The sequence below is a fragment of the Oncorhynchus tshawytscha genome, linkage group LG07 (genome assembly GCF_018296145.1).
Source record: "Oncorhynchus tshawytscha isolate Ot180627B linkage group LG07, Otsh_v2.0, whole genome shotgun sequence".
Lineage (NCBI taxonomy): Eukaryota > Metazoa > Chordata > Actinopteri > Salmoniformes > Salmonidae > Oncorhynchus > Oncorhynchus tshawytscha.
Genome location: NC_056435.1, coordinates 73,155,919 through 73,177,327, shown reverse-complemented (window position 1 = coordinate 73,177,327; position 21,409 = coordinate 73,155,919). Strand labels below are relative to the sequence as shown.

At 44.3% G+C, this 21,409-nt stretch overlaps 1 protein-coding gene across 2 annotated transcripts in view; it reads left to right on the top strand.

The window, feature by feature from the left end:
* LOC112255097 (centromere protein P) overlaps positions 1–21,409 on the top strand; it is a 158,696-nt gene that overhangs the window by 13,548 nt on the left and 123,739 nt on the right. For both annotated transcript variants that reach the window (XM_042324925.1, XM_042324926.1), the window contains exon 6: positions 17,382–17,478. In XM_042324925.1, coding sequence (XP_042180859.1) covers positions 17,382–17,478 — 97 coding nt within the window. The remainder of the gene's footprint in view (positions 1–17,381; positions 17,479–21,409) is intronic.

Genomic DNA, 21,409 nt, shown 5'->3' with positions numbered 1-21,409 from the left:
TACATTTCTCATTTTCACTGTTCTTTACTCTCATAAACCACCATGCTTTCAGGGTTCAACACGTTCTCATTTTATTGAGCCAACATTTAGTTCATCTGAGAGGTTGTTGTAGTCGTATATAATGGAAAGGATCTATACAAAACCAACTATATAATGTTTCCCTGTCATATGGTTCAGTCGAGACAACAGTCCATGTGATTTCTATCCAGACAGAAATTATTGCAGTTTGCATCCACACCCACAAGTGGTGCTGTAGCTAGGTCTATGTCATGCTGTAGCTAGGTCTATGTCATGCTGTAGCTAGGTCTCTCTCATGCTGTAGCTAGGTCTCTGTCATGCTGTAGCTAGGTCTCTGTCATGCTGTAGCTAGGTCTCTGTCATGCTGTAGCTAGGTCTATGTCATGCTGTAGCTAGGTCTCTGTTATGCTGTAGCTAGGTCTCTGTCATGCTGTAGCCAGGTCTCTGTCATGCTGTAGCTAGGTCTATGTCATGCTGTAGCTAGGTCTCTGTCATGCTGTAGCTAGGTCTCTGTCATGCTGTAGCTAGGTCTCTGTCATGCTGTAGCTAGGTCTATGTCATGCTGTAGCTAGGTCTCTGTCATGCTGTAGCTAGGTCTCTGTCATGCTGTAGCTAGCTAGGTCTATGTCATGCTGTAGCTAGGTCTCTGTCATGCTGTAGCTAGGTCTCTGTCATGCTGTAGCTAGGTCTCTGTCATGCTGTAGCTAGGTCTCTGTCATGCTGTAGCTAGGTCTATGTCATGCTGTAGCTAGGTCTCTGTCATGCTGTAGCTAGGTCTCTGTCATGCTGTAGCTAGGTCTCTGTCATGCTGTAGCTAGGTCTCTGTCATGCTGTAGCTAGGTCTCTGTCATGCTGTAGCTAGGTCTCTGTCATGCTGTAGCTAGGTGTCTGTCATGCTGTAGCTAGGTCTATGTCATGCTGTAGCTAGGTCTATGTCATGCTGTAGCTAGGTCTCTGTCAGGCTGTAGCTAGGTCTCTGTCATGCTGTAGCTAGGTCTCTGTCATGCTGTAGCTAGGTCTCTGTCATGCTGTAGCTAGGTCTCTGTCATGCTGTAGCTAGGTCTCTGTCATGCTGTAGCTAGGTCTCTGTCATGCTGTAGCTAGGTCTCTGTCATGCTGTAGCTAGGTCTCTGTCATGCTGTAGCTAGGTCTCTGTCATGCTGTAGCTAGGTCTCTGTCAGCCTGTAGCTAGGTCTCTGTCATGCTGTAGCTAGGTCTCTGTCATGCTGTAGCTAGGTCTCTGTCATTCTGTAGCTAGGTCTCTGTCATGCTGTAGCTAGGTCTCTGTCATGCTGTAGCTAGGTCTCTGTCATGCTGTAGCTAGGTCTCTGTCATGCTGTAGCTAGGTCTCTGTCATGCTGTAGCTAGGTCTCTGTCATGCTGTAGCTAGGTCTCTGTCATGCTGTAGCTAGGTCTCTGTCATGCTGTAGCTAGGTCTCTGTCATGCTGTAGCTAGGTCTCTGTCATGCTGTAGCTAGGTCTCTGTCATGCTGTAGCTAGGTCTCTGTCATGCTGTAGCTAGGTCTCTGTCATGCTGTAGCTAGGTCTCTGTCATGCTGTAGCCAGGACTCTGTCATGCTGTAGCCAGGACTCTGTCATGCTGTAGCTAGGTGTCTGTCATGCTGTAGCCAGGACTCTGTCATGCTGTAGCTAGGTGTCTGTCATGCTGTAGCTAGGTGTCTGTCATGCTGTAGCTAGGTGTCTGTCATGCTGTATAGGTCTCTGTCATGCTGTAGCTAGGTCTCTGTCATGCTGTAGCTTCTCTGTCATGCTGTAGCTAGGTCTCTGTCATGCTGTAGCTAGGTCTATGTCATGCTGTAGCTAGGTCTCTGTCATGCTGTAGCTAGGTCTCTGTCATGCTGTAGCTAGGTCTTCTGTCATGCTGTAGCTGGAGGTCTATGTCATGCTGTAGCTAGGTCTCTTCATGCTGAAGCTAGGTCTCTGTCATGCTGTAGCTAGGTCTCTGTCATGCTGTAGCAGGTCTCTGTCATGCTGTAGCTAGGTCTCTGTCATGCTGTAGCTAGGTCTCTGTCATGCTGTAGCTAGGTCTATGTCATGCAGAAGCTAGGTCTATGTCATGCTGTAGCTAGGTCTATGTCATGCTGTAGCTAGGTCTCTGTCAGGCTGTAGCTAGGTCTCTGTCATGCTGTAGCTAGGTCTCTGTCATGCTGTAGCTAGGTCTCTGTCATGCTGTAGCTAGGTTCTGTCATGCTGTAGCTAATGTACAAACATGCTGTAGCTATTCTCTGTCATGCTGTAGCTAGGTCTCTGTCATGCTGTAGCTAGGTCTCTGTCATGCTGTAGCTTTTAGGTCTCTGTCATGCTGTAGCTAGGTCTCATGTCAGCCTGTAGCTAGGTCTCTGTCATGCTGTAGCTAGGTCTCTGTCATGCTGTAGCTAGGTCTCTGTCATTCTGTAGCTAGGTCTCTGTCATGCTGTAGCTAGGTCTCTGTCATGCTGTAGCTAGGTCTCTGTCATGCTGTAGCTAAACCATGCTGTAGCTAGGTTTGTCATGCTGTAGCTAGGTCTCTGTCATGCTGTAGCTAGGTCTCTGTCATGCTGTAGCTAGGTCTCTGTCATGCTGTAGCTAGGTCTCTGTCATGCTGTAGCTAGGTTCTGTCATGCTGTAGCTAGGTCTCTGTCATGCTGTAGCTAGGTCTCTGTCATGCTGTAGCTAGGTCTCTGTCATGCTGTAGCTAGGTCTCTGTCATGCTGTAGCCAGGACTCTGTCATGCTGTAGCCAGGACTCTGTCATGCTGTAGCTAGGTGTCTGTCATGCTGTAGCCAGGACTCTGTCATGCTGTAGCTAGGTGTCTGTCATGCTGTAGCTAGGTCATCTGTCATGCTGTAGCTAGGTGTCTGTCATGCTGTAGCTAGGTCTCTGTCATGCTGTAGCTAGGTCTCTGTCATGCTGTAGCTAGGTGTCTGTCATGCTGTAGCTAGGTCTCTGTCATGCTGTAGCTAGGTCTCTGTCATGCTGTAGCTAGGTCTCTGTCATGCTGTAGCTAGGTCTCTGTCATGCTGTAGCCAGGACTCTGTCATGCTGTAGCCAGGACTCTGTCATGCTGTAGCTAGGTGTCTGTCATGCTGTAGCCAGGACTCTGTCATGCTGTAGCTCAAGCTTAAAGATAGGTGTCTGTCATGCTGTAGCTAGGTGTCTGTCATGCTGTAGCTAGGTCTCTGTCATGCTGTAGCTAGGTCTCTGTCATGCTGTAGCTAGGTCTATGTCATGCTGTAGCTAGGTCTCTGTCATGCTGTAGCTAGGTCTATGTCATGCTGTAGCTAGGTGTCTGTCATGCTGTAGCTAGGTCTCTGTCATGCTGTAGCCAGGACTCTGTCATGCTGTAGCCAGGACTCTGTCATGCTGTAGCTAGGTCTCTGTCATGCTGTAGCTAGGTCTCTGTCATGCTGTAGCTAGGTCTCTGTCATGCTGTAGCTAGGTCTCTGTCATGCTGTAGCTAGGTCTCTGTCATGCTGTAGCTAGGTCTCTGTCATGCTGTAGCTAGGTCTCTGTCATGCTGTAGCTAGGTCTCTGTCATGCTGTAGCCAGGACTCTGTCATGGTGTAGCCAGGTCTCTGTCATGCTGTAGCTAGGACTCTGTCATGCTGTAGCTAGGTCTCTGTCATGCTGTAGCTAGGTCTCTGTCATGCTGTAGCTAGGTCTCTGTCATGCTGTAGCTAGGTCTCTGTCATGCTGTAGCTAGGTCTCTGTCATGCTGTAGCCAGGTCTCTGTCATGCTGTAGCCAGGTCTATGTCATGCTGTAGCTAGGTCTCTGTCAGGCTGTAGCTAGGTCTCTGTCAGGCTGTAGCTAGGTCTCTGTCATGCTGTAGCTAGGTCTATGTCATGCTGTTGCTAGGTCTATGTCATGCTGTAGCTAGGTCTATGTCATGCTGTAGCTAGGTCTCTGTCATGCTGTAGCTAGGTCTCTGTCATGCTGTAGCCAGGTCTCTGTCATGCTGTAGCTAGGTCTCTGTCATGCTGTAGCTAGGTCTCTGTCATGCTGTAGCTAGGTCTCTGTCATGCTGTAGCTAGGTCTCTGTCATGCTGTAGCTAGGTCTCTGTCATGCTGTAGCTAGGTCTCTGTCATGCTTTATTTTAATGGGGTACTTTCCTGAAGCTCCGAGCAGTCTCCTGCTCCACTTAGTAAAACACATGAAAGTGGATTTGAGTGTCAGTCTTTCTAGTTGTGGATGGATTGCAGGAGGATAAAGGGTCAGTCATTTGGTATTGTTATTTTGTGGGATGTTTCATTAGGATCCCCATTAGCAGTTTCATTCATTTCATCATTTTCCTCAAAAGAACTCTTAGAAGCACTAATGACGTTCTATTCACTGGTCAAAAGATTCTAAGAACACAGAATGGAACGGTTTTGGTGTTTCATTAGGATCCCCATTAGCAGTTGCAAAAGCAGCAGCTACCCTTCCTGGGGTCCACACAGAACACAGAATGGAACGGTTTTGGTGTTTCATTAGAATCCCCATTAGCAGTTGCAAAAGCAGCAGCTACTCTTCCTGGGGTTCCACACAGAACACAGAATGGAACGGTTTTGGTGTTTCATTAGGATCCCCATTAGCAGTTGCAAAAGCAGCAGCTACTCTTCCTGGGGTCCACACAGAACACAGAATGGCATAATACAGAACATCAATAGACAAGAACAGCTCAAGGACAGAACTACATACATTTTTATTTAAAGGCACACGTAGTCCACATATCAATACATACACATAAACTATCTAGGTCCAACAGGGGAGAGGTGATGTGCCGTGAGGTGTTGCTTTATCTGATTTTTGAAACCAGTATATTTGAGCAATTTGAGATGGTAGGAAGTTCCATGCAATAAGGTATCTATATAATAATGTACATTTTCTTGAATTTGTTCTTGATTTGGGGACTATGAAAAGACCCCTGGTGGCATGTCTGGTGGGATAAGTGTGTGTGTCAGAGCTGTGTGTAAATTGACTATGCAAACAATTTTAGTCTCCTCAACTTGTTCAACAGCCACACCATTCATTACCAGATTCAGCTGAGGTCTAGAACTTGTACCAAATGCAATGCTCTTAGTTTTAGAGATATTCAGGACCAGTGTATTACTGGCCACCCATTCCAAAACAGACTGCAACTCTTTGTTAAGGGTATCAGTGACTACATTAGCTGTGGTTGCTGATGCGTATATGGTTGAATCATCAGCATACATGGACAGACAGGCTTTGTTTAATGCCAGTGGCAGGTCATTGGTAAAACTAGAAAAGAGTAGAGGGCCTAGAGAGCTGCCTTGCGGTACACCACACTTTACATATTTAACATTAGAGAAGCTTCCATTAAAGAAAACCCTTTGAGTTCTATTAGATAGTTCTGAATCCATGATATGGCAATCTGAGGTTGGAAAGCCATCGCACATAAGTACTTTTTCAACAACAGGTTATGGTCACTAATATCAAAGGCTGCACTGAAAACATTGGCAAATATCCCATTGGCTGAGCCAATCACCTGCGATTACAGCTTTGAGTCGTCTTGGGTATGTCGGTATCAGCTCCTACAATCTTATTATTATCAATTACTTTCAACCAGTCATTTGTGTCAGTGCAGTACATGTTGAGTGCCCTTCTCTAAAAGCATGCTGAAAGTCTGTTGTTAATTTGTTTACAGAGAAATAGCATTGTATTTGGTCGAACACAATTTTTTCCAACAGTTTGCTAAGAGCTGGCAGCAAGCTGATAGGTCTGCTGTTAGAACCAGTAAAGGCTGCTTTACCACTCTTGGGTAGTGGAATGACTTTGGCTTCCCTCCAGGCCTGAGGACAAAGACTTTGCACTAGGCTCAGCTTAAAGATATGACAGATAGGAGTGGCTATAGATTCAGCTACCATCCTCTGTAGCTTTCCATCTAAGTTGTCAATGCCAGGAGATTTGTCATTATTGATCGTTAACAATAATTTTCCCACCTCTCCCACACTAATTTGACAAAATTCTAGTCGCTAGTGCTGAATGGACTGCAGGAGGATTAAAGCAATGCAAATTCAACCCAGTCAGTAGTGGGGTGCTGAACTGCTGAACACAACATTTTCCTGGTTCTATGGTAACATTTGTTGTGGTTCTTTTTGCTGCATAATCTCAAATGTCTGTCTTGAGTCTTCTGTCTTTGACTGGAGGCATGAGGAAGGACGTTTTCTCTCCTAAATCTCTGGATTGATTAGTGGGGGACTTGTTGGTTCTGCTGTAAAGAGAGAACATGCTGCTGGTCTTCATAGCCTATAACGCCTGAATAATATTGTCTGGTCTGACAGAGGATCGGTGCTGGCACACGGGGACGTGGAAAACTACTGGAGATAATGATTCTCACACAAGTCTGTGGTTGCGTCCCAAATTGTACTCCATTCCTTATGTAGTCCTATGGGCCCTGGTCAAAAGTAGTGCACTCCATAGGGAATAGGGTACCGTTTGGAATGTAGTCTGTATATTTTTCTCTGTCTGGGGCAGAGGGCTTTTTTAATCATTACTCAGAGAAAACCCTGTTGGCGACATCTCATGTAAACTGCTGACTGGTCTCGCAGAGAGAGGTTCCTAGATGCCATGCCAATACAGGCACTGATTGCTGACACCTGGTTGGATTGGAGCTTTTGGAGAGATTTAAAAACATGATTTGTTATGTATAAGACGTATCAAGATGCATATAAGAGCCTGAAACAGTATGATAAAGGCCCAATCTTACTGTACAGTGACTTCAGAAACTAATCATACACCTTGACCTATTCCACGTTTTGTTGTGTTACAACCTGAATTCAAAATGGATGACATTTAATAAATAAAAAAATCTCACCCATTTGAACAAATGACCCCGTAATGACATTAAAAAACATGTTCTTAGAAAGTTTTGATAAATTGTTTAAAACAAAATACAGAAATCTCATTTACATAAATAGTATTTTTATGATTCTTTATTTATTCAAAAACCCCACTGTGGTCTCATTTCCAAAGGTGCCCATATTACAACAACCAATATAATGTAAAACAAAATGGTAATCAATACAAAACACCCAACAGTCCACAGCTACCAGGTCCTCAATCAACACCTTAAACTGCCCCGAGCGACACCACAACATCTAATTGTAATGAGTTCTGCTAATTGTTCAAACTCATTTAAGCTAAAAGAGGATTTACCTAATTCAGTCGGAGGAACATTTTTTTAATAGTTAACCAACCATGTGAATGGGTTTGGTAACTCATGTTTTTATATTTTAACAACGAAGTTAGGTAAGTCCGGAAGCTTGTGTATTAGAGCTTTTTAAACATTATTTTTTTAATATTGAATTGATCTACAGGTACTTTTACATTTACATTTCTTTACCCCCTTTTCTACCCAATTTCAGTAGTTACTGCCTCATCACTACAACTCCCGAACGGACTCGGGAGAGGCGAAGGTTGAGAGCCACGCGTCCTCCGATACACAACCCAACCTAGCCGCACTGCTTCTTAACACAGCGCGCATCCAACCCGGAAGCCAGCTGCACCAATGTGTCGGAGGAAACACCGTACACCTAGCGACCTGGTCAGCGTGCACTGCGCCCGGTCCGCCACAGGAGTCGCTAGTGCGCGATGAGACAAGGATATCCCTGCCGGCCAAACCCTCCCTAACCCGGACAACGCTGGGCCAATTGTGCACCGCCCCATGGGCCTCCCGGTCGCTGCCGGCTGCGACCAGAGCCCGGGCTCTAACCCAGAGTCTCTGGTGGCACAGCTAGCACTGCAATGCGACAGAGCCTGGGCTCTAACCCAGAGTCTCTGGTGGCACAGCTAGCACTGCAATGCGACAGAGCCTGGGCTCTAACCCAGAGTCTCTGGTGGCACAGCTAGCACTGCAATGCAGTGCCTTAGACCTCTGCGCCACCCGGGAGGCCCCGATCTACGGTACTTTTAATGAGGACCGTCCAACCTTTTTGATACATGAGTATTAAAACTGTCACCTCAAACGAACAGCGTTATGTTAGACGGCAGCCAAAGGTTCAAGAGTAGTGGCTGCTGCATTCTGGTTAATAGAGTCACCTGGCTGCTGCATTCTGGTAAATAGAGTCACCTGGCTGCTGCATTCTGGTTAATAGAGTCACCTGGCTGCTGCATTCTGGTTAATAGAGTCACCTGGCTGCTGCATTCTGGTTAATAGAGTCACCATAGTCAAGAACTGGCAGGAAAGTTGACTAATCAATCTGCTTCCTGCAGTTTTAGGGAGAGGCAAGATCTATTTCTAAAAAAGAAGCCCACTTTTTAAATCTTAGCTTTTTAACTAGCTCACGAGTATGTTAAATTTTTTAATAAAAAAAAAATCCTTGTCAATCCAAAAGCCCAGATATTTATTGGCGGGAAATCATTGGCAAATATCCCATTGGCTGAGCCAATCACCTTTGGCGGCGATTACAGCTTTGAGTCGGCTCGGGTATGTCTGTATCAGCTTTGAGTCGTCTCGAGTATGTCTGTATCAGCTTTGAGTGTCTGTATCAGCTTTGAGTATGTCTGTATCAGCTTTGAGTCGTCTCGAGTATGTCTATCAGCTTTGAGTATGTCTGTATCAGCTTTGAGTCGTCTCGGGTATGTCTGTATCAGCTTTGAGTCGTCTCGGGTATGTCTGTATCAGCTTTGAGTCGTCTCGGGTATGTCTGTATCAGCTTTGAGTCGTCTCGGGTATGTCTGTATCAGCTTTGAGTCGTCTCGGGTATGTCTGTATCAGCTTTGAGTCGGCTCGGGTATGTCTGTATCAGCTTTGAGTCGGCTCGGGTATGTCTGTATCAGCTTTGCACAAATGGATTTGGGGATTTTCTTCCTTGCCGATTTTTCTCAATCTCTGTTAAGTCAGATGGGGAGTGGAGGTGAACAGCAATCTTCAAGTCTTTCCACAGATGTTCAATGGGATTCAAGTCTGAGCTTTGATTGGGCCACTCAAGGACTTTCACATTCTTGTTCTGAAGCCATTCCAGCGTTGCTTTGGCTGCATGCTTGGGGTCATTGTCCTGTTGGAATACAAATCTTTGCCCTCAGTCTAAGTCGATTTGCTCTCTGAAGTAGGTTCTCAGTAAGTGTTAGCGACATTCATTGTTCCCTCTAACCTTACCAGTGTCCCAGTCCATGCTGCTGAAAAGCATCCCCATAGCATGACGCTACCAACACCATGCTTCACGGTAGGGATGGTGTTAGATGGGTGATGAGTTGTGCCTGGTTTTCTCCAGACATATAGTGCTTTGCGTTCAGACCAAAGAGTTATATTTTTGCCTCATCAGACCACAGAATCATTTGCCTGATGCTCTGAATCTTTCACATGCCTTTTTTTGCAAATGAACACCAGAGTCGTACTGCCATGTGCCTTTTTGTCTTCTCAGGAGTGGCTTCCGTCTGGCCACTCTCCCATAAAGCCCCAGATTGGTGACGTTCTGTAGAGACTGTTGTCCTTCTGGCAGGTTCTTCCATCTCAGCCAACGAAGCCTAGTTTTGTTCGTGGTTGTTGCGTTGTTGGTCACCTCCCTGACCAAGGTCCTTCTTGCTCGGTACCTCAGTTCTGATTGGACGGCCAGCTCTAGGCAGAGTCTGGGTAGTTGCGTATTTTTTTTCTTCTCCATTTTCCCAATGATGGAGACCTCTGTGTTCTGGGAAACTTTAAAACACTAGACTTTTTTTTAATACCCTTCCTTGTCACTATTTCATCTTAGAGATCTACGGACAGTTCCTTGAATTTAATGGAATCGTTTCTGCTCTGATACGCACTGTCAACTGTGGGGAAATTATATAGACAGGTGTGTTTCTTTCTAAATCCTGTCCAAACAAGTGAATTGGCTACATGTGGACTCCAATCAAGTTGTAGTGACATCTCAAGGATGATCCAAGTAAATTGGATGCACCTGAGCTCAGTTTGGAGTGTCATAGCAAAGGGGTGTGACTACTTATGTAAATGAGATATTCCTGAGCTCAGTTTGGAGTGAAGGGGTGTGACTATTTATGTAAATGAGATATTCCTGAGCTCAGTTTGGAGTGTCACAGCAAAGGGGGTTTGAACACTTAGATGGGTAATCCATTTTAAATTCTGACTGTAACAAGAAGTGGAATAAGTCAAAGGGTATGAATACTCTTTGAAAGCACCGTATCCCACCCTGATACACTGTAGACAGGATGCTGTGTGTATATCCCACCCTGATACACTGTAGACAGGATGCTGTGTGTATATCCCACCTTGATACACTGTGGACAGGATGCTGTGTGTATATCCCACCCTGATACACTGTAGACAGAATGCTGTGTGTATATCCCACCCTGATACACTGTGGACAGGATGCTGTGTGTATATACCACCCTGATACACTGTGGACAGGATGCTGTGTGTATATCCCACCCTGATACACTGTGGACAGGATGCTGTGTGTATATCCCACCCTGATACACTGTGGACAGGATGCTGTGTGTATATACCACCCTGATACACTGTGGACAGGATGCTGTGTGTATATCCCACCCTGATACACTGTGGACAGGATGCTGTGTGTATATCCCACCCTGATACACTGTGGACAGGATGCTGTGTGTATATCCCACCCTGATACACTGTAGACAGGATGCTGTGTGTATATACCACCCTGATACACTGTGGACAGGATGCTGTGTGTACCCCCAGATACACTGTGGACAGGATGCTGTGTGTATATACCACCCTGATACACTGTGGACAGGATGCTGTGTGTGTATACCACCCTGATACACTGTAGACAGGATGCTGTGTGTATATACCACCCTGATACACTGTGGACAGGATGCTGTGTGTATATACCACCCACATACACTGTGGACAGGATGCTGTGTGTATATACCACCCTGATACACTGTAGACAGGATGCTGTGTATATACCACCCTGATACACTGTAGACAGGATGCTGTGTATATACCACCCTGATACACTGTAGACAGGATGCTGTGTGTATATCCCACCCTGATACACTGTGGACAGGATGCTGTGTGTATATCCCACCCTGATACACTGTAGACAGGATGCTGTGTGTATATACCACCCTGATACACTGTAGACAGGATGCTGTGTGTATATCCCACCCTGATACACTGTGGACAGGATGCTGTGTGTATATACCACCCTGATACACTGTGGACAGGATGCTGTGTGTATATACCACCCTGATACACTGTGGACAGGATGCTGTGTGTATATACCACCCTGATACACTGTGGGATGCTGTAGTCATCACGCTGCTTAGTGTCTCAGTGTTGTTTGAGCGGGTTTAATTATTTGTCAGGGCCATGTTTCCATCACACCTTTTAGTTGCATTTCTTCCCCTGATTGGAGCTGAGCAGAGCGGGGAGCAGAGTTTGGGCTCCATAGCAGTGGAAACTTCTTCCCGATGTCTCTCAGACTGGGGGACCTGGCTGACAACATCTGTGGAAAGTTTCTAGAAATGTCAGAGGAGCCTCATCCGACAAGGGGCTGCTGAGGAGGGATTGCACTTTAAATATGGGGCGGAGTTAATATTTTGTTCTGTAGCTTGGATATTCCTGCAAGCATCTCACCTGTAGTTTTCAAGTTCCATCAACAATTTCCAACAAAACTCAATGTTGTTTTTGTGATTGTGATAATGTGGTGCAGTAAGTGACAGCCTAAATTCAGTTTTAAATTGTGCCATGACAGGTATGTTAAAAAAAATATATATATTTTAAGCGGGGAGTCACCATTTGAGACCACGATCTCTTTTACAAAGGAGTCCTGCATATATAATTTCATAAGACAAACTCTCAAATCAAATACCGTAAAAACCAGCCAAACACAGCACAATACAAATATTCAAGGTCGACTATTAAATTCCTCAAGAAGGCCCCCCCCCAACAGTGTTGAAGGTCTTTTAAATAAAGCGCCACAATGATTTTTATGATCTAAGCAATTTAACACATCATCTAGAAAGAACGTAGCAGCTGAAATGAACTAAAACCTGATTGGTGCATATTTAGAATAGAATGCCAAGTTTAAAAAAAAAAAAAGTTCTCAGCAGTTGGCCAAAGATTCTAATTTTTTGGAAAGGCAAGATAACTACTGTCCATTTTCCAAGTCATCTTCAGTACCAGTCAAAAGCTTGGACACACCTACTCATTCAAGGGTTTTTCTTTATTTTTTTTACTATTTTCTACATTTGTAGAATAACAGTGAAGACATCAAAACTATGAAATAACACATGTGGAATCATGAAGTAACTAAAAAAAAATAGTTTTAAACAAATCATAATATTTTAGATTGGGGATTCTTCAAAGTAGCCACCCTTTGCCTTGATGACAGCTTTGGACATTCTTGGCATTCTCTCAAACAGCTTTTAATTTTTTTTACATAGATTTTTAGCAAGGATCTTATTAACTCCAAGATATAAAATGTTTGACAAGAAAATAGACAATGTGTATGTGGAAGTGCATCATTCTCTGCAGTCTGGTTAGAGGTGAATAAAGGACTCCCTCTAGTGGAATTCGAGGAATTTCCGTAAACTATTCTTTGAGGCAAAAAAGTTATTAAAAGCACCACAAATGTCTATTATGGGACCAGAGACTGTCACAACCTGTTGGGGGCAATGAGGGTTGGAGTGGGTTCAGAGATTTGTATGTTCTTTCCAGATGCTTGCTGGATTCCCACCATTTCTCAGATACACAATTTAAAGAAGTTAAAGTTGACTTTGCTTTTCTAACAAGTGAGCTACATCTATTTCTCGAACGTCTGAAGGACTGCCAGTCGGACGTAGTATCAGTCAAGCACAAGCTACTTTTACTTCCTGTAATTTTTCAGACAATTCATGCGTGAACCAAGGGTTTGATATGTCCTTTACTCGTATCTTCTTTTTTTTTTAATACGGAGCATCTGTAGGTAGCCTAGTGGTTAGAGTGTAGAGGCGGCAGGTAGCCTAGTGGTTAGAGTGTAGAGGTGGCAGGTAGCCTAGTTGTTAGAGTGTAGAGGCGGCAGGTAGCCTAGTGGTTAGAGTGTAGAGGTGGCAGGTAGCCTAGTGGTTAGAGTGTAGAGGCGGCAGGTAGCCTAGTGGTTAGAGTGTAGAGGTGGCAGGTAGCCTAGTGGTTAGAGTGTAGGGGAGGCAGGTTGCCTAGTGGTTAGAGTGTAGGGGTGGCAGGTAGCCTAGTGGTTAGAGTGTAGAGGCGGCAGGGTAGCCTAGTGGTTAGAGTGTAGGGGAGGCAGGTTGCCTAGTGGTAAGAGTGTAGAGGTGGCAGGTAGCCTAGTGGTTAGCAGGTAGCCTAGTGGTTAGAGTGTAGGGGAGGCAGGTTGCCTAGTGGTTAGAGTGTAGGGAGGCAGGTAGCCTAGTGGTTAGAGTGTAGTGGTGGCAGGTAGCCTAGTGGTTAGAGTGTAGAGGCGGCAGGTAGCCTAGTGGTTAGAGTGTAGAGGAGGCTGGTAGACTAGTGGTTAGAGTGTAGAGGAGGCAGGTAGCCTAGTGGTTAGAGTGTAGAGGAGGCAGGTAGCCTAGTGGTTAGAGTGTAGGGGAGGCAGGTTGCCTAGTGGTTAGAGTGTAGGGGAGGCAGGTAGCCTAGTGGTTAGAGTGTAGTGGTGGCAGGTAGCCTAGTGGTTAGAGTGTAGAGGCGGCAGGTAGCCTAGTGGTTAGAGTGTAGAGGTGGCAGGTAGCCTAGTGGTTAGAGTGTAGAGGTGGCAGGTAGCCTAGTGGTTAGAGTGTAGAGGTGGCAGGTAGCCTAGTGGTTAGAGTGTAGAGGTGGCAGGTAGCCTAGTGGTTAGAGTGTAGAGGTGGCAGGTAGCCTAGTGGTTAGAGTGTAGAGGTGGCAGGTAGCCTAGTGGTTAGAGTGTAGAGGTGGCAGGTAGCCTAGTGGTTAGAGTGTAGAGGTGGCAGGTAGCCTAGTGGTTAGAGTGTAGAGGTGGCAGGTAGCCTAGTGGTTAGAGTGTAGAGGTGGCAGGTAGCCTAGTGGTTAGAGTGTAGAGGTGGCAGGTAGCCTAGTGGTTAGAGTGTAGAGGTGGCAGGTAGCCTAGTGGTTAGAGTGTAGAGGTGGCAGGTAGCCTAGTGGTTAGAGTGTAGAGGTGGCAGGTAGCCTAGTGGTTAGAGTGTAGAGGTGGCAGGTAGCCTAGTGGTTAGAGTGTAGAGGTGGCAGGTAGCCTAGTGGTTAGAGTGTAGAGGTGGCAGGTAGCCTAGTGGTTAGAGTGTAGAGGTGGCAGGTAGCCTAGTGGTTAGAGTGTAGAGGTGGCAGGTAGCCTAGTGGTTAGAGTGTAGAGGTGGCAGGTAGCCTAGTGGTTAGAGCGTTGGGCCAGTAACCGAAAGGTTGCTAGAATGAATCCCCGGGCTGACCAGATAAAAATCTGTTGTTCTGCCCCTGAACAAGACAGTTAACCCACTGTTCCTAGGCCGTCATTGTAAATAAGAATTTGTTCTTAACTGACTAGTTAAATAAAGGTATAAAAAAATGATCTGCAACAATGTTAAACAGAGAAGTTAAATAATTTAGGCAGAGTTCCTCTGTCTAGTGTCTGTGTTCTTTTGCCCATCTTAATCTTTTTTATTTTTGTTGGCCAGTCTGAGATATGGCTTTTTCTTTGCAAGCATCCCGGAGTCTCCTCTTTGCTGTTGACGTTGAGACTGGTGTTTTGAGGGTACTATTTAATGAAGCTGCCAGTTGAGGACTTGTGAGGCGTCTGTTTCTCAAACTAGACTCTAATGTACTTGTCCTCTTGCTCAGTTGTGCATCGGGGCCTCCCACTCCTCTTTCTATTCTGGTTAGGGCCAGTTTGCGCTGTTCTGTGAAGGGAGTAGTACACAGCGTTGTACAAGATCTTTAGTTTCTTGGAAATTTCTCGCATAGAATAGCCTTCATATCTCAGAACAAGAATATACTGACGAGTTTCAGAAGAAAGGTTTTTATTTCTGGCCATGTTGAGCCTGTAATCGATCCCACAAATGCTGATGCTCCAGATACTCAACTAGTCTACAGAAGGCCAGTTTTATTGCTTCTTTAATCAGAACAACAGTTTTCAGCTGTGTTAACATAATTGCAAAAGGGTTTTCTAATGATCAATTAGCCTTTTAAAATGATAAACTTGGATTAGCTAACACAACGTGCCATTGGAACACAGGAGCCTATGTAGATATTCCATTAAAAATCAGCCATTTCCAGCTACAATAGTCATTTACAACATTAACACTGTCTACACTGTATTTCTGATCAATTTGATGATATTTTAATGGACATTTTTTTTCTGCTTTTCTTTCAAACACAAGGAAATTTCTAAGTGACCCCAAACTTTTGAATGGTATTGTGAATCTGATACTGGCATCAACCAATTCATATTACCCAATTATCAAATATTAATAATTCAGATTTAGCGTTGTCTGACAGTAATTCAGATTTAGCGTAGTCTGACAGTAATTCAGATTTAGCTCAGTCGGACAGTAATTCAGATTTAGCTCAGTCGGACAGTAAATCAGATTTAGCTCAGTCGGACAGTAATTCAGATTTAGCTCAGTCGGACAGTAAATCAGATTTAGCTCAGTCGGACAGTAAATCAGATTTAGCTCAGTCGGACAGTAATTCAGATTTAGCTCAGTCGGACAGTAAATCAGATTTAGCTCAGTCGGACAGTAAATCAGATTTAGCTCAGTCGGACAGTAAATCAGATTTAGCTCAGTCGGACAGTAAATCAGATTTAGCTCAGTCGGACAGTAATTCAGATTTAGCTCAGTCGGACAGTAATTCAGATTTAGCGCAGTCGGACAGTAAATCAGATTTAGCTCAGTCGGACAGTAAATTCCCACTACTGTCAGTTGGGCATTATTACCAGACATTCATATTGCTTAGGGACCGAGGTGGAAAGGGACACGAGTTCCTCTTTACAAATCCCTCTGTCAGATCCAGAGCCTTCAGAAAGTATTCACACCCCTTTTCCACATGTTGTTGTGTTACAGCCTGTAGTTCAAATTTATTAAATTGAGATGTTGTGTCACTGGCCTACACACAATACCCCCATAATACCCCAAAGTGGAAGTCTGTTTAGTCATTTTTACAAATGTAATTAAAAATGGAAAAGCTGAAATGTTTTGAGTCAATCATTATTCAACCACTTTGTTCTGGAAAACCTAAATACGTTCAGGGGTAAAAATGTGCTTAAAAAGTCACAACAACCACCCGAGCCACTGCCTGTTCACCCCGCTATCATCCAGAAGGCGAGGTCAGTGCAGGTGCATCAAAGCTGAGACCGAGAGACTGAAAAACAGCTTCTATCTCAAGGCCATCAGACTGTTAAACAGCCACCACTAACATTGAGTGGCTGCTGCCAACACACTGACACTGACTCAACTCCAGCCACTTTAATGATGTAAAATGATGTAAAATATATCACTAGCCACTTTAAACAATGCTACCTTATATAATGTTACTTACCCTACATTATTCATCTCATATGCATACGTATATACTGTACTCTATATCATCTACTGCATCCTTATGTAATACATGTATCACTAGCCACTTTAACTATGCCACTTTGTTTACATACTCATCTCATATGTATATACTGTACTCGATACCATCTACTGTATCTTGCCTATGCTGCTCTGTACCATCACTCATTTATATATCTTTATGTACATATTCTTTATCCCCTTACACTGTGTATAAGACAGTAGTTTTGGAATTGTTAGTTAGATTACTTGTTGGTTATTACTGCATTGTCGGAACCAGAAGCACAAGCATTTCGCTACACTCGCATTAACATCTGCTAACCATGTGTATGTGACAAATAAAATTTGATTTGATTTGAAGTAATAAGTTGCACGGACTCTGTGTCCAATAATAGTGTTTAACATGATTTCTGAATGACTACCTCATCTCTGTACCCCACATATGCAATAATCTGTAAGGTCCCTCAGTCGAGCAGTGAATTCAAACACAGATTCAACCACAAAGACCAGGGACATTTTCCAATGCCTTCAAATAAGGTAGATATTGAATATCCATTTGAGCATGGTGATGTTAATTACACTTTGGATGGTGTATCAATACACCCAGTCACTACAAAGAAACAGGTGTCCTTCCTAACTCAGTTGCCGGAGAGGAAGGAAACCACTCAGGGATTTCACCATGAGGCCAATGGTGACTTTAAAACAGTTACAGAGTTCAATGGCTGTGATAGGAGAAAACTGAGGATGGATCAACAACGTTGTAGTTACTCCACAATACTAATATAAATGACAGAGTGAAAAGAAGGAAGCCTGTACAGAATACAAATATCCCAATAACAAACATCCTGTTTACAACAAGGCACTAAAGTAAAACTGCAAAAAATGGGTCAAACACAACACCTCACAGAGTACCACTCTTCTAAACAGTGTTTTATGTTTTCTTGCAGAGTGGAGGACAAGAGAGACCTGCTGCTGTTTTTCAGGACCCTCAGGAGGTTCTCTGACAGATGTGAAGACAGACGCAGAACATTCCAGCACTTCCAGGTAGGACTTTACTTAGTCCTTTTTTACTGCTCGTATAGATCACACCTGCCTCAAGGTATCGTCTTCCAGTCCAGGTATGACTGCCGTAAACACTAGATGGGCACACCTGCCTCAGTTGCTGTCAGGTCCATCTGGTGTAACCTTCACAGTTGCTGTCCAGGTCCATCTGACTGCCACTCCCCTAGTTAAACACTCCCTAGTTGCTGTCACAATGGGCCGGTCCATCTGGTGTATCCTGCATAAACACTCCCTAGTTGCTGTCACAATGGGCCGGTCCATCTGGTGTATCCTGCATAAACACTCCCCTAGTTGCTGTCACAATGGGCCGGTCCATCTGGTGTATCCTGCATAAACACTCCCCTAGTTGCTGTCACAATGGGCCGGTCCATCTGGTGTAACCTGCATAAACACGGTCAAGCTGCAAGGTTAGAAAATGTGTTTGAAGATGATAGAGAATGTGTTTGAAGATGGTAGAGAATGTGTTTGAAGATGATAGAGAATGTGTTTGAAGATGGTAGAAAATGTGTTTGAAGATGGTAGAGAATGTGTTGAAGATGATAGAGAATGTGTTTGAAGATGATAGAGAATGTGTTTGAAGATGATAGAGAATGTGTTTGAAGATGATAGAGAATGTGTTTGAAGATGATAGAGAATTCACCTTGAAGATGGCCAAATTTTGAATAAAAATGCAAGATGGTAGAAAATGTAAGATGATAGAGAATGTTCGAAGGTGATCCCAATGTGTTTGAGATGATAGAGAATGTGTTTGAAGATGGTGAGAATGTGAAAAAGATGGTAGAAAATGTGTTGAAGATGAAAAAAAGAATGTGTTTGAAGATGAGTTTGGAAGGCCACCTGAATAAGAAAATCTGACAAGGAAAAGAGAGAAAAAAAATCCTGAGTTTGGAAGTGTAGAAAATCTAGGAATGTTAAGTGTTGGTCTCCTGACCCTGCCTGGCAGTTACAGAGCCTGTTCCAACAAAGAAGGATGGTTTAGACTGGTATTACGCATCCATCTTTCTATCGTCAACATTTTTAACTTATTTAAACTTTTAACCTCCCAATACACATAAAGACAGGAAATTGACTGAACAGTCGTTTCCACTGTCGTTCGTCCAACGTAATGCCTGTTTACCAGTAAAGCCTGGTTCAATGCCTGGTTGGATGCCTGGTTAGATGCCTGTAATGCCTGGTTGGATGCCTGGTTAGATGCCAGTAATGCCTGTTTACCAGTAAAGTCTGGTTGGTTGCCTGTAAAGCCTGGTTGCCTGTAAAGCCTGGGTGCCTGTGAAGCCTGGTTGGTTGCCTGTGAAGACTGGTTGGTTGCCTGTGAAGACTGGTTGGTTGCCTGTAAAGCCTGGTTGGTTGCCTGTAAAGCCTGGTTGGTTGCCTGTAAAGCCTGGTTGGTTGCCTGTAAAGCCTGGTTGGTTGCCTGTAAAGCCTGGTTGGTTGCCTGTAAAGCCTGGTTGGATGCCTGTAAAGCCTGGTTGGATGCCTATAATGCCTGGTTGGATGCCTGGTTGGATGCATGTAATGCCTGGTTGGATGCCTGGTTGGATGCCAGTAATGCCTGTTTACCAGTAAAGCCTGGGTGCCTGTAAAACCTGGTTGGGTTCCTGTAAAGCCTGGTGGGGTTCCTGTAAAGCCTGGTTGCCAGTAAAGCCTGGTTGCCTGTAAAGCCTGGTTGCCTGTAAAGCCTGGTTGCCAGTCAGCATTTCACTGTAAGCTCTACACCTGTTCTATTCAGCACGTGACTAATACAATTAGATTTGACAGACAATGATCTGTTGATGAGAGTAACAGGCTCTGTGGCGATTATTACTGTGATCAATAATGTGATCGATGAAGTTGTGAACATGATCCAATCAACAGGTTCTGTTCCCCTCTGGCTGTTCAATACGTCAATATAGATGCATTTGCGATACTGTTAAATAACCCAACTGTTACCATATCTGTTATAAACTGAACAAAAATATAAAAGCAACATGAAACAATCTCAACTATTTTACTGAGTTACAGTTCATATGAGGAAATCGGTCAATTGAAATAAGTTTATTAGGCCCTAATCTAGGGATTTCACATGACTGGGCAGGAGCGCAGCCATTGGTGGGCCTGGGAGGGCATAGGCCCACCCACTGGGGAGCCAAGCCAATCAGAATGAGTTTTTCCGCACAAAAGGGCTTTATTATAAGACAGAAATACTCCTCAGGTGGATGGATTATTTTGGCAAGGGAGAAATGCTCACTAACAGGAATGTAAACAAATTGTGTGCTAAATTTCAGAGAAAGAAGGTTTTTGTGAGTATGGAAAATTTTGTTCAGTGTATAAAGACAATGGTGTCCTATAAGAAAAGCACTAATATCTGATGATATACACAAATGACTGGTGATTGGATGATAGAAATTGATGGTAAAACGATTGTGGGGACTGTCTTGTTAGACTTCAGTGCAGCTTTTGACATTATCGATCCTAGTCTGTTGCTGGAAAAATGTGTTATGGCTTCACACCCCCTGCTATAATGTGGGTAGAGTGAGTTACCTGTCTAACAGAACACAGAGGGTGTTCTAGAATGGAAGCCTCTCAAAATAAAGGGTTACCTGTCTAACAGAACACAGAGGGTGTTCTAGAATGGAAGCCTCTCAAAATAAAGGGTTACCTGTCTAACAGAACACAGAGGGTGTTCTAGAATGGAAGCCTCTCAAAATAAAGGGTTACCTGTCTAACAGAACACAGAGGGTGTTCTAGAATGGAAGCCTCTCAAAATAAAGGGTTACCTGTCTAACAGAACACAGAGTGTGTTCTAGAATGGAAGCCTCTCAAAATAAAGGGTTACCTGTCTAACAGAACACAGAGGGTGTTCTAGAATGGAAGCCTCTCAAAATAAAGGGTTACCTGTCTAACAGAACACAGAGGGTGTTCTAGAATGGAAGCCTCTCAAAATAAAGGGTTACCTGTCTAACAGAACACAGAGGGTGTTCTAGAATGGAAGCCTCTCAAATATAATCCAGTTAGAATCAGGAATTCCCCGGAGTACACACTATACACACACATACACATGGATTTAGTACTGTAGATATGTGATAGTGGTAGAGTAGGGGCCTGAGGGCACACAGTGTGTTGGCAATTTATTGTAATGTTTTTAACATTTGTATGAACTGCCTTAATTTTGCTGGACACCAGGAAGAGTAGCTGTTGCCTTGGCAGGAACTAATGGGGATCCATAATAAACCCCAGGAAGAGAAGCTGCTGCCTTGGCAGGAACTAATGGGGATCCATAATAAACCCCAGGAAGAGTAGCTGCTGCCTTGGCAGGAACTAATGAGGATCCATAATAAACCCCAGGAAGAGTAGCTGCTGCCTTGGCAGGAACTAATGAGGATCCATAATAAACCCCAGGAAGAGTAGCTGCTGCCTTGGCAGGAACTAATGAGGATCCATAATAAACCCCAGGAACAGTAGCTGCTGCCTTGGCAGGAACTAATGAGGATCCATAATAAACCCCAGGAACAGTAGCTGCTGCCTTGGCAGGAACTAATGGGGATCCATAATATACCCCAGGAAGAGTAGCTGCTGCCTTGGCAGGAACTAATGGGGATCCATAATAAACCCCAGGAAGAGTAGCTGCTGCCTTGGCAGGAACTAATGAGGATCCATAATAAACCCCAGGAAGAGTAGCTGCTGCCTTGGCAGGAACTAATGAGGATCCATAATAAACCCCAGGAAGAGTAGCTGCTGCCTTGGCAGGAACTAATGAGGATCCATAATAAACCCCAGGAACAGTAGCTGTTGCCTTGGCAGGAACTAATGAGGATCCATAATAAACCCCAGGAACAGTAGCTGCTGCCTTGGCAGGAACTAATGAGGATCCATAATAAACCCCAGGAACAGTAGCTGCTGCCTTGGCAGGAACTAATGGGAATCCATAATAAAC